The 13,742-nt window shown below is 36.9% G+C and overlaps 1 protein-coding gene across 1 annotated transcript in view; it reads right to left on the reverse strand.

The window, feature by feature from the left end:
- The window catches only part of LOC107574329 (solute carrier family 12 member 2), a 21,150-nt gene extending 7,717 nt beyond the window's left edge, over positions 1-13,433 (reverse strand). The window contains exons 1-20 of the mRNA XM_016260770.1: positions 13,363-13,433; positions 13,192-13,287; positions 11,967-12,106; positions 11,609-11,719; positions 10,904-11,012; positions 10,684-10,811; positions 9,913-9,997; positions 9,682-9,833; positions 8,089-8,196; positions 5,946-6,069; positions 5,753-5,854; positions 5,501-5,656; positions 3,219-3,318; positions 3,026-3,137; positions 2,280-2,420; positions 2,090-2,196; positions 1,932-2,005; positions 1,709-1,849; positions 582-704; positions 371-482 (exon numbers count right to left, since the gene is read on the reverse strand). Of these exons, the coding sequence (XP_016116256.1) occupies positions 371-482; positions 582-704; positions 1,709-1,849; positions 1,932-2,005; positions 2,090-2,196; positions 2,280-2,420; positions 3,026-3,137; positions 3,219-3,318; positions 5,501-5,656; positions 5,753-5,854; positions 5,946-6,069; positions 8,089-8,196; positions 9,682-9,833; positions 9,913-9,997; positions 10,684-10,811; positions 10,904-11,012; positions 11,609-11,719; positions 11,967-12,106; positions 13,192-13,287; positions 13,363-13,429 (2,288 nt within the window). The 5' untranslated portion in view covers positions 13,430-13,433. The remainder of the gene's footprint in view (positions 1-370; positions 483-581; positions 705-1,708; positions 1,850-1,931; positions 2,006-2,089; positions 2,197-2,279; positions 2,421-3,025; positions 3,138-3,218; positions 3,319-5,500; positions 5,657-5,752; positions 5,855-5,945; positions 6,070-8,088; positions 8,197-9,681; positions 9,834-9,912; positions 9,998-10,683; positions 10,812-10,903; positions 11,013-11,608; positions 11,720-11,966; positions 12,107-13,191; positions 13,288-13,362) is intronic.
- Positions 13,434-13,742: the final 309 nt, after the last annotated feature.

The following is a 13,742-nucleotide window of genomic DNA, read 5'->3' on the forward strand; positions in this document are numbered from 1 at the left end:
CGACTGCTGTTCATTATTACATCCAACAACAGAACACCTCAATCGCTCAGGAGTCATTCTTGTCTACATCTGCTCCGGCGGTGAAACAATGAAGCACTGATGACAGTCACTCAGGGCGGAGCTAAGGTAAAACTCTACTGTCAATCAAACTATCATGGGAGGGGCCTGTTTTTGTGACGTCACACAGACAGGCATCTGAGATCGGCTCGATTTGAGAAAGGGGAAAACATTTAACCAGATTTTAAAAAAAAAACACTGGGTGGATTTTAGGGTGGTTGTGTACACACACTGCCAACACACATTTCAATTCAAACAACTTGTAAAAGAGCATGTAGCATCCTATGACCCCTTTAATACAGGTTATACTCACGCTCTGCGGTCGTGGTCAATCCGGTTTATCTTTCCTCCAATGAACACACGGATCTTGCAGTCGCGCCATTTCTTTTTGTTGGTTAGCAAATACGGTATCAAAAGTGTCAAGCCTACAACGAGTAATCAATCACAGTGTCATTTATTAAAGCTACAAACTCTCAGAGAGCATAATAAAGGCAAACATTCAATCATAAAACTACACTCTTTACCTCCGTCGTCAAACAGCCACCAAACATCGATGGTTCCTTTGCTTTGTTTCTTCTGGAACTGTTGACTGGCGGCCAGAAGTTTCTCATCCGCAGGACTGAGCTGCATCGGAGGCTTCTTGGTGTCTGAAATCACACATGCATCGTCAGAGAAGAGAAATTAGCATCAGTTTACCAGATACAGATTATCACGAATCTGAGATGCACAAAGCCGTTTCATGGAAAATTTATATTTGCTATGAACTAATTCCGTGAGCGCATGTAACATGATGTTCAGAAGAATACAAATCTGTACATTCATGCATCGAAGGAAACTGCAGGAGGTTCATGAACTGGAGGATATTTGGAGTGGCTCTAATGGGAACACAATACGACTTGACTTCAGTCTCTAATCAAGATTTTTACAGTTTACACTCATCGCAGGAACACTCATTAAAGGAATAGTTCAACCAAAAATGAAAATGTACCTACTCGCCCTCAGGATCATCCGAGATTAGGATTAGTTTGTTTCTTCATCAGATTTGGAGAAATGTAGCATTGCATCAGTGTCTCAGCAATGGATGCTCTGCAGTGAATGGGTGCCGTCAGAATGAGAGTCCAAACAGCTGATAAAAACATCACAATAATCCACAAGTAATCCACAGCACTCCAGTCCATCAGTTAACAGTCCATTCCATAATCCATAATAACGCTTCCTCCGGTGAAAAATTCTTCTGGTCTGAATCAGGAGAGAAATCTGCACAGATCAAGCAGCGTTTAAACAGCTCTAAACACATATGTGGCTGGGTTTTGATGTGAGAGACAACAGCAGATGCACTTTTTCACTGGAGGAAGAGTTATTATGGATTATGGACTCGTATTTTAGTTAAAAACATCTTAATGCTGGCTTTGTTTCAGCGTGTGTCTTCTCCAGATGTTAACTGATGGACTGGAGTGCTGTGGATTACTTGTGGATTATTGTGATGTTTTTATCAGCTGATTGGACTCCCATTCTGAAGGCACCCATTCACTTGCAGTGAGCAAGTGATGCAATGCTACGTTTCTCCAAATCTGATCTCATCTTGATCTCGGATGATCCTGTGGGTGAGCACATTTATTTTTAAATGTGCATTACGTCATTGTTTTCTGACCTCTGAAGATGAGCGGGCTGCTTTGGCAGCTGGTGGATTTAGATGACGGTTTTGAGGAATCGCTGTCAAAGTCTTTGATGTTGATGGACACCAAGAGATCCTTCATTCCAGGAGGTTTCTCCTGCGAGGTCTGAAATTCATCTGAAGAAAGACCAACAGAAGCAGAGTTAGAATCACAGATGAAAAGACTCAAACCAGTTACACTTTAACCAGGAAACTCGACCTTGAATGTGAGAGATGTCGAGACCTTCTTTCAGTCTCAAGAGAACCACCCCGAACTGCAGGTCAAACGCGTCACTGAAACACACACAGTGATCATTCAGATGAAGATTTCAGTTCTTAAAGATGAAGACATGAAGAGCGTCACACAGTCAGACTCACTGGATGGTGTTGATGTAGGTTTCCACATCCTTCATCTCACCGTCCCTCCAGTTGTTCTTAAAGCCAAACACCAGTGTGTTGGGTTTTAGGCGACCCAACCCAGTGGTCTGTGAATCCCGACAACATCAGGTTTACTCTTAGTTTTAAATGCGTTCTGATTCAGTTCATTACATGAGCTCTTTGTTCTGACCTGTAGGAGATACTGGGCTCCTTGTCTGAGATCATCAGCAAACACAGGAGTGTAAAAGGCTTTGATTCGGGTCTTTAGCAGCCAGCGCTGATAGCGCACCTGCTCGTTCATCATGTCCTTATAGTTTGGCCTACGGTATCCCTGCAGGAAAATGCAAGAAACAGGGTTTCTGCAGGATTTTTTAAGACTTTTTTAAACTCTAAAATGACTGTAAAAAGCATGATTTACAGTTCAGATACAAGTTTTCACAAAAACAAAAGGTTTTATGAACTGATACACTTCCATTCAAAAAAATGGATGAGTCAAAAGTATTAATCATTATGTTAATTGAAACAATTATTATCAATAAATTGTTATATTAACTAAAAAATATCTCTTATCTAAAAAAGTATCTTCTTATCAATCCACCAGTTCACATTTACAGCTCTGTGTGTGGGTGGATTTTCACATTGGTCTGAACAAAAACAGCAGACGGGCTTATTAAAAATGCACATTCATTCTCTGCCAGCAGGTGGCGCTTTCGGAACAGCAGAAATATAACTGTTTTCCTGGTAACGGCAATACACAAAGTAGCGTAGCACTGCAGCGCTCGTGTTTATTCAATGAAATCATAGCCATTTGAAGTTTAATCGTCACATTGAGCCATATCGCAATTCAGTTTTTTCCGTAACGTAATTTAAGACCTCTTGAAATCATAATTATGTAACTGCTCATAACTGCAAAGATAATTCATTGAAATTACATACCGTGCGCACGTGGCCACAGACCATCAAGCCCACGTCTTTGGTGAAAGCGTGCACTAGATACAGCAGCGCTGGTCTTGAGTTTGGGTATCCGGACATTACGAGACACTGAGGCCTGTGGTAAAAATTATTTCAGAGAGGTTTTGGGTCTCTATAGAGTCACATATGACAGCTTCAGCATCTGTCGGTGGATCACCTGAAGTTCTTGATATGGTCCTCAACCCCCGTGAGATGCAGACTGTGAGTCAGTGCCTGATTGTACATCAGCGCTTGTGTCGACGAACCCCAGTTCACATCTGCAGCAGAAAAATGCATTTTGACACTCAGTTATGATTTATGAAATTTTAAAACATAACTGATAACACTTTACAATACAAAGTAATAGTTCACCCAAAAATAAAAATGATCATCATTTACTCACCCTCATGTTGTTCCAAACCTGTATGAGATTCTTTCTTGTGTGGAACACAAAAGATGCTTTGAAGAATCTTGGCAATCTAACAGTTGACGGTAGCCATTGACTTCCATATTAGGGTTAAAAAAAATACTATGGAAGTCATTGGCTGCCAGCAACTGTTTGGTTACACTCATTGTTCAACAGAAGAAAGAAATTCAACACGAGGGTAAGTAAATAGTGTCAGAAGTTTTATTTTGGGGTGAACTATGCCTTTATCATGAACCACAATTACATTTATGCATTTGGTAGACTCTTTTATCCAAAGTGACTTTATCCAAAGTTCCAAGATCTACAGGAAGGCTACATTAACTTTAGTTAATGAACTAACATGAAAAAAACAATGACCAACTGCATTTTAATTAGCTAACATTAACAAATACATATATTAAATGCTATGAAAATTATATTGCTTATCGTTACTCCATGTCATTTAGAGCACTGCATTAGTAGACATGAACTAAAAATTCACCCTATATATTTAAAAAATGCATATTATTGATCTCATTGTGAACAATTAATCTGTGCATTTAAATTTTTTCAAAATGTGTATTATTGATCTTATTGTAAACAATTCATGTGTGCATTTTTCACTTTTAAAAAATGCATATTATTGATCTTATTACGAACAATTCATATGTGCATTTTTTTTACTTTTTTAAAAATGCATATTATTGATCTTATTACGAACAATTCACATGTACATTTTTTTTACTTTTTAAAAAATGCATATTATCGATCTTATTACGAACAATTCACATGTGCATTTTTTTTACTTTTTAAAAAATGCATATTCTCAATCTTATTACGAACAATTCATACGTGCATTTTTCACTTTTTTAAAATTGCATAATATTGATCTGTTCATTCTTACATTCTATTGCAACAAATGAGACCTTTCGGTAAAGTGTTACCTAGAGGTTGACCGATGTATCGGTTTTGCCGATTAATCGGCACCGATAGTTGATTGCTGGAACTATCGGTTATCGTCAAAAATCCATGCCGATAGTTTTCCGGGTTGCGTCCATTGCTGGAGCGGCTGAGAAGGGTCTGCTGTCATTACACAGTGCGAGAGCGGCCTCTAGTGGTTGAAATCACTGACAGCACATGCTATTTGTTTAGACACGTGATACTGCTCGCTGAACAGAGCGGGAAAGCCGACAGAAAATCCTGCCGCGCCACAGAGCGCCATTCACATAGTTTTCCATTAAATTACATTATATTGGTCCCGAATCGTTGTTAATGTACATAATGAATTGTGTATTGTGCATTTTCAGCCAAACGTTTGTCTTTCTGTGGCTCTAATAAAGCCTGTGTGCTTCATTTATAGAGCTATAATATAGGTCGCGCTTTCTCTTTCCGTTTGCTCCATTTTTTAAACACCGAACTTCAAACTCATCCATGCCAAATTGTTCATTCTTGAAGTAAACTTTTGTCTGTTTGGTGATTAAATAAACTGTTTTAGACCACTGCTCGAGTTGAACGCGACGCGTTCGGAGTGTGTGTGATACCGGTGAGTTCTCCTAGACTCAGCGCTGCGCTTTTATTTTGATTAGATAATCATCAAGTGTTCAAGAATAGAAGCAGTTAAAGTCTGAGAGTATACATACAATATCCATATGTATATAATTTTAATGCTATAGCCTTTGTGTATATATTTAAAGATGCGCATCTTTAAGCATGACTGTTGAAATTAAGTGGCAACACTTTAAAATAAGAGTCCATTTGTAGCATTAAGATGAATGAAAACTGTGTAAGTATTGTTCCTTGTTAGAGTGTGTTAATTTCAACATTTACTATTACTATTATTATTATTTTTACTACTACTACTAGTGTTTCAGTACTGTTTTTGTTAATAAAGCACTATTTTAGTTTTTGTTCAGTATCAATTTTAAAACAATCGGTTAATTAATCCGTATCGGCCAGTGTGGTCCAACCTAGCTATCGTTATCGGCAAAATCCACTATCGGTCGACCTCTAGTGTTACCACATAATCATAGAAATGAACTGAAAACAGAACAGACCTGGTTTCTTGTAGCTGACGTAGATGTAGAGGGCCAGGACGATGACGTTGGTGAACAGCGCCGCCCACCAGTTGATCACAAACATCACCACGCAGCACAGCACGGCTCCGGCTAACGACACCCACTTGTTATAGTATTTGAAACTCGGACGCCACCCTGTTCAGATGGAGATCTGTGAATTACTCATGATACTGTCTGAAACGATCAGTGTCAACATCACGCTCATTTTCAGTTTCCTCAGCGAACACTTGCCTGGGGAGTTCGCCAGCGACGCGTGGAAAACAGAGAAATTTATCAAGGCGTAAGAGGCCAAGAAGAAGTTGGAAATGATGGGAGCGATGATGTTTAACTCAGCTGAAACACCAACACACTGGATTTTAGAAGCAGTCTCTGTCATTAGTGTATAATAAGCAGATAAGTCAGCATTAGGTGGAGTGTAGTTTACCGATCAGGATGAAGGCCAGGCCGATGATGAAGGTGAGGACGTAAGCACGCAGAGGCTCTTTGTTCTTCCCGTATCCTTTGGCAAACACATGCATTCCAGGGTAGAGTTTATCCTTACACAAGGCCTACAAAACCACACACACATTAAACTCCTCCATCATCACAACAGATACCATGAAGAACAGAATGAGGGTTATATGAAACATCATAAGCTCATAAACACTGATATACTTACCACTCAAACGGTTTTGAACAGTAAGATTTTTAATGTTTTTTAAAGAAGTCTCTTCTGCTCAGCAAGCCTGCATTTATTTGATCCAAAGTACAGCAAAAGCAGTAATATTGTGAAATATTTTTACTATTTAAAATAGCTGTTTTCTATGTGAATATATATTAAAATTTAATTTATTTCTGTGATGTGCAGCTGTATTTTCAGCATCATTACTCCAGTCTTCAGTGTCACATGATCTTCAGAAATCTGTATAATATGCTGATTTGCTGCTCAAGAAACATTTCTGATTATTATTGTCATCAATATTTAAAACAGTTGCATACATTTTTTTCAGGATTCTTTGATGAATAGAACAATTCAAAGATCAGCATTTATCTGAAATAAAAAGCTTTTGTAACATTATACACTATTCCATTCAAAAGAGTCAGTATTTTTTACTTTTTATTACTTTTTTGGTAAAGAAATTATAGAAATTAATACTTTTATTTAGCAAGGATGCTTTAAATTTATCAAAAGTGATGATAAAGACAAAATATTTCTATTTCAGATAAATGCTGTTCTTCTGAACTTTTTCTAATCATCGAAAAAAAATCAGTTTTCAACGTAATAATAATAATAATGATAATAAATTAATCAAAATATTAGAATGATTTCTGAAAGATCATGTGACTGAAGTAATGATGCTAAAATTTCAGCTTTGAAATCACAGGAATAAATTACATTTTAAAATATATTCAAATAAAAATAGTAAAAATATTTTAGAATTGTACTGTTTTTGCTGTACTTCAGATCAAATAAATGCAGGCTTCTTTAAAAAACATAAAAAATCTTACTGTTCAAAAATTTTTGACTGGTATAGTGTATAATATTTGGCCAATATATAGGGTATGGTCATGCAAGATGCATCATCATTCATAATTTCTGCATTAGGTAGACACTTTTAATCCAAAGCGATTTACATTGCATTCAACCTTTCCATGTTTCAGTTCATGCATTCCTGTGGAACTGACCGTTATCACGAGTTTGGCTTTATTAAGGCTGTTATTCTGTCTGTCTGTCAAACAAAAAGATGATGCTCGCTCACTGATGCACCTGATGACTGCGGAATAAATTACTCAAAATGCAACTTATAGATAATCATTGCACAAAAATCAGAACGTGCAAGCTTTTGTATGGCTTTTTTAAGGCTGTTATTCTGTCTATGTCTGTCAAACAAAAAGATGATGCTCGCTCACTGATGCACCTGATGACTGCGGAATAAATTACTCAAAATGCAACTTATAGATAATCATTGCACAAAAATCAGAACGTGCAAGCTTTTGTATCAGGCTCTTATGTTAAAACAGTAAAAATGTGTAACGGATGCTTTTCAGATGCAAATGTGTTTTTCTTGTGCTCATCACATGAATTACTTCACATGAAACCAGAGACTCAGCATGCTTCTGTTTTTCAAATAAAACCAAATAATCTACACACATAAGCAGAGAGATCAACAGATGCATGGAGAATCTCGGAAGAAGCCCGTGCGCATTTACAATACAGATGTTTACTGTAGACAGAGATATCCTCCTCACATTTCCAGAATCAGAATCCTGCCATACAAAACTTTATGTAACTGTCTAAATTTGATCTGGTGTTTATTGAAACTGCCCAAACACACAAGTCTTATTTATAGTATTTTTTATTTAATCTTTTGTAATGGGGAACATATCAGAATCATGAGAAGTGAATGAAGGTCAGTGTCATAAAAAACTGATCCAATGCTTGCTTTTTTGAGAAAAAAGTGTGTGTGTGTGTGAGTATGTGTGTGTGTGTGTGTGTGTGTGTATGTTTAAAACCAATTTTAAGTTGGACAATGACAGTTGCAATGACTGAAAAGATTTCTCAGAAAGAGGTTTGTTTGTGTCCTGACCTGGAAGACTTTAGGAGCGCTGACCAGAGAAGCCAGCGCCGATGAGAGAGTGGCAGAGAAGATCCCAGCTGTGATGAGTGGCCCGAAGCCAGACACCAAACTCATCACCTGTAAGATCATCACCAGCACACGGAGCATCAGTAAAGCTGAACGAGTTCACCACATCTCAGAAAACATCAGCATAACACATTATGGGCCAGATTTACTAAACAGGGCAAATTAGCGTTAGAGCGCAATTCCATAAAAGCCCCGATGGGAGGGGAACATTCTGCGTGTGATTTACTATCAATGCTCACATTAAAGAACACAGAAGCAGTAGATCATTTCCATAATGACCAGAGAATGGAATTACATTCTCTGGTCATTAATTAATATTTTAATTAATGTTAATGTTAATAAATGTTGTCTTTTTTCATTTACTTACAGCGGAATACAAAGGAAACATGAAAATAATGCAGTGGGCTGAAAATAACTATTCTATAGATGTATTATTGTTGTTATAGATATTGTCAAATGTAACGTTATTCTCCTGATTCCTGAAAATAGAAAATGAATGAAAATGTACAGCCCATTCAGTCAAAATGAGGGATAAGGATTATTTGTAGTGCAATCTTATGATTTGTTGCAGTGTTTTTGAGTGGAACTTCCCCAAACCAGAAGTGCCTCCCATTATTTAAAACGCAGTAGGCTCGTTAGGAAAAAGGAGGGATATTGTAATGCACAGTGTAAGTTACTTTTAAAAGTAATGCATTACAATGTTGCGTTACTCCTTAAAAAAGTAACCAATTATGTTACTTAGTTACTTTTTATGGAAAGTAATGAGTTACATTACTTTTGAGTTACTTTTTAAAGCTGGGCAGGGCTTGCTTGTTTGATTTTAAATATAAAAAGTTCCTCTTTTACAAATGTAAAAGCCCTTTTCACACCAAAAGTGAAATGAATGCGCCTCAGGCTGAAATGTAAATGCACGTCTGTACAGTAGAGAGCGCAGCTCAAACTAATCATATGAAGAATATGACGCAGGAGAAGAAAGTTCAACACTATTCAGCAATCTGTGTTTCATTTTTGCTTCGTATGGTTGAAGCGGATCATCGAAGGTCAGTAGTTCATAAAATGGGATTAAATACATAAATGATATTTGTCGTATTTAACATATAATTGCAGGTTTGTATAATATTCTGAGTTTGCATTCAACTGTTTTTATACATTTTGTGGAACACTGAATGTGTTTGTGTGCAGTGAGATGAGTAAACACATGCATGTTCATATTTAGTCTAGAGCTACAGTAAGATCATGTTCACACACAGCGCTCTGCACTGACTCCTGGCTTCTGTCACCATGGCAACACCAGAGCTGTCACTCAACACATGAGAAACAAAGTAACTGGCGTTACGTATTTGAAAAAGTAACTCAGATATTTCCCTCTAAACTAAAAAGCAATGCATTACTTAACAAGTTACTTTAAAAAAGTAATCTGATTACATAACTTGTAAGGCATTACCCCCAACACTGGTAATGCATTACTTTTAAAAGTAACTTCCCCCAGCACTGACCATCAGCATACGGATTCTGATGAGCACATCTGTCACACACCTGGAAGTCATTCTGAAGGCCGTACTTGCAGCCACCTTCTTTGCAGATGGAGAAGTCGTATCCCAGCGTGCAAGCGGCATCGGTGCAGTTCTCCAGCGAGCCCACTAGGGTGTCGTTATCATCGCCTGTGGCATCCCGCACGATACAAGAGCCTAAAAACATGGCAAACCCATAACATCAGCTCTGATCCACGAGTAAAGAACAATCAGAGAAAGAACGACACTCAAGTACCGTTCGAGATGGCAACAGCGATGTAAACCACTCCGGTTATGAGGATTGCCAAGAGAGTTCCTTTAGGAATCGCTAACTGCGGATCCTAGAGAGACCAAATCAGCTGTTATGAGATGTGATGACCAACTAAATCCAGCAAAACTCAAATACACTCTTGAAAATAAAGCTTCTTTAATGGCATCCATGGTTTCATGAAGAAGGTTCTTTATAGTGGAAAAAGGTTGATGATTCAGAATGTTCTTCACACTAAGGAAAAATGTGACTCTGGAGCACAAAAGCAGTGTTAAGTCGCTGGGGTATATTTGTAGCAATAGCCAACAATACATTGTATGGGTCAAAATTATCCATTTCTCTTTTATGCCAAAAATCATTAGGATATTAAGTAAAGATCATGATCCATGAAGATATTTTGTAAGTTTCCTACCATAAATATATCAAAACTAGTAATATGCATTGCTAAGAACTTAATTTGATCAACTTTAAAGATGATTTTCTCAATATTTAGATTTTTTTGCACCCTCAGATTCCAGATTTCCAAATATTGTCCTATCCTAACAAACCATACATCAATGGAAAGCTCATTATTCAACTTTTAGATGATGCATAAATCTCAATTTTAAAAAACTGACCCTTATGACTGGTTTTGTGCTCCAGGGTCACATATATAGAACTGATCACTGAAAGGTTCTTTGGCTAACCAAAAATGGTTCTTTTATGTTATCACTGTAAAAACAGTCTTTATTTTTAATCGTGAGAGTAAACGATCCTCACCGCCAGGTCTCCTGATATATTGGCTCCTGCTAGGATTCCTGTGGCGGCCGGGAAGAAGATAGCAAAGACGGAGAAGAAGGTTTCATCATCTCTGAAGTCTGGACCCATGTTCTCCATCATTATGGCAGCTTTGAGACAGACAAACACATGAATGAACTTGTCATTGGATTCGTTCCTCCAGCACTGATCTTAAATAATTATCAATGATCACACAACCTACCGTTATAACCGAAGAAGCCTTGAGGTTCCTTTGACTTCAAGGGGATGAACGATCCGATGAAGTAGTTACAAATAGCTGCCACAAGAATCACCAATAACACAATCTGGGCCTGTCAAAGACATCACATGACTTACAATATCTGCAGAAATAACACAGACCTGCATCATATCTGCTGAATGAATACTAATTTTGACTGCTGATTCCAAAAATAGTGTCTCTTTTGTTGGAAAGAGTCACACTTTCTCACTAAATATGATGCATTTCTTAGCATTGTTGCTTTTGCAACAATTTATTTGTGAATTTGTCTTGCATTCTTCCTCAATCAGGAGAAAAGCACAACAAATGCATGATTCCTGTCTGAATCTGAGAACCATTACAACTATTTGATAAATTCTCAGCCTATTTTCACATGCATGATATTGTTTTATGAATAATCCAGATTTTCACTTTTTCCACTCATTTGCAGACTGTAAGTTAAATTATACATTTTGATTGCTTTTGTTATTTTGATAAGTGCATTAAAGATTATGTCATTTTAAAAATATTCGTATTTTATGAAACTGCATGATGGAAATTGATATCTTTGAACTCAGCATCTTCAAATTAGGTCATAGGCTTTTTTTGCAAATCAGCAGAATATTTTTTTAACATGCACAGCTATATAATTCTGTATCTATAGACATGTGCATGTAGGAATATACTGACCTTAGCCTCCCACTCCATGCCAGCAAGAGAGATGCCCAGAAGTAAGATGACTGTAAGCGTGCCGACGATCCTGATGTCATTGATCTCATCCGTCATGAGAGCATCTATACTCTGACAAACACAGAGACAACCGTGTGCTTACATCATAAAACATTATGAATGCATCTATATGGATGATATATGTCAGTCTGTCAGCCTCAAACAACCACAGCAGGCATGCACATCTAAAATAAATACATTTATTAATTAAGTGCATGACCAAAAACACTAATGCATGAGTCTGATGATGAAACATCAAGTCTGTCATGCTCATTCTTCATCATCATCCTCCATCCAAGGCCTTTGCGTTCATACTCACATCCAGAAGTTCAACGACAGTTTCTGCAAAACCCACAACATACATGGCCACAGCGACAGCATTGGCAAAGGCAAAGATCAGACCGATGGATCCTCCAAACTCTGGACCCAAACTCCTGGAGATCAGGTAATACGCCCCGCCTGAACACATCCAATCACAGACAAAAACACTTCACTTTAGACCAAATATAACCAGAAGTTAGAAGTTAGAAATAAAAAAGTGAACTCTCCAATATCAACAACAAAAAATATCAGCAATAACATATACAATTTTTTTTAAATATATTCATATACACTTTCTTGCCATAATATTGACAATTTAACAGACAATATTTTTTTACACTTCATGCAAAAAAATTATAATAAACTAAAAATAACTAAAAGTTCACTATACATTTTATGCAACATTTTTAATCCAAAAAGAAACCAAAAATCCCTGCACTTTATGCAACATTTGTAATTTTTAACAAAATTAAATATAATTGATATGACATACATAAATTATCATATAAAAAGTGTTCTGAGTAGGAGCACATCAATTACCTAAGCATTATGCATTGAGGCTTACAAATAAAAGTCATCTAATTATCAAACAATTTCATTGTTTATAACAGTGGAAATAAAAGCTTTTATTTAAAACCTTTATTCTAAAAACATTTTTTCTGTAAATCAAACTCAGATATGCTTTTAATGCATGCATATTCAAATCTTCAATATCGTTGGTTTTAAGAATATGAACCTTTCTGTTTAAAATAATACTTGATTTAGGGTTATAGGGTTGTAAGTATAATGGAGTTAAAGTTATAAATATAATATGTGAGCCTGGAGCACAAAACCAGTCAATTTTATGAAATTGAGATTTATGCATTTATGCAAGCTTTCCATTGATGTATGGTTTGTTAGGATAGAACAATATTTGAAAATCTGGAATCTGAGGGTGCAAAAAAATCTAAATATTGAGAAAATCATCTTTAAAGTTGTTCAAATGAAGTTCTTAGCAATGCATATTACTAATCAAACATTAAGTTTTGATATATTTACGGTAGGAAATTTACTAAATATTTTCATGGAACACGATCTTAACTTAATATCCTAATGATTTTTGGCATAAAAGAGAAATGTATAATTGTGACCCATACAATGTATTGTTGGCTATTGCTACAAATATCCCCCAGCGACTTAACACTGCTTTTGTGCTGCAGGGACACATATATTAACACACTGACCTCCGCGCACGAAGCCGTTGGTGGCGATTGCTGATGTTGAGAGTCCAGTGATAGACGTGACCACGATAGCCGTGAGAACGATGGCGCAGGACAGAGCTGCAGGAACACAACACAATCTGTGACCGGTTACTTGACCTGATTCGGTTCAGTGCTGCTGGTTAGTTATCGTACCGATGCCCGCCTGACCCACGATCCACGACATCCGGATGAACAGCATCACTCCCCAGATGTTCAGCATGCATCGTATCTGCGCACAAGCATCATCAGAAACAGCTCTATTACCAAGTATGTTTACGCACACGAGGAATTTGACTTGAGCTTCCAGCGCAGAAGAAAGTACGGACATAGTGCAAACAAACATACATGATAGTGCAGACATACATAGGAATAACACAGTAGAAATGGAATATAACACTAATATACGAAAAACAGAAAATTAAATCATAATGATAATAATGCACTATATACAGACGTAGAAGTGTGAGAAAGAATATAATTGTTTAAATTAATTTACAGACATGTTATTTACAAGTGTGCAGTTTACAAATGTC

This window comes from Sinocyclocheilus grahami, unplaced genomic scaffold (assembly GCF_001515645.1).
Source record: "Sinocyclocheilus grahami isolate Dianchi unplaced genomic scaffold, SAMN03320097.WGS_v1.1 scaffold2186.1, whole genome shotgun sequence".
Classification (NCBI taxonomy): Eukaryota; Metazoa; Chordata; class Actinopteri; order Cypriniformes; family Cyprinidae; genus Sinocyclocheilus; species Sinocyclocheilus grahami.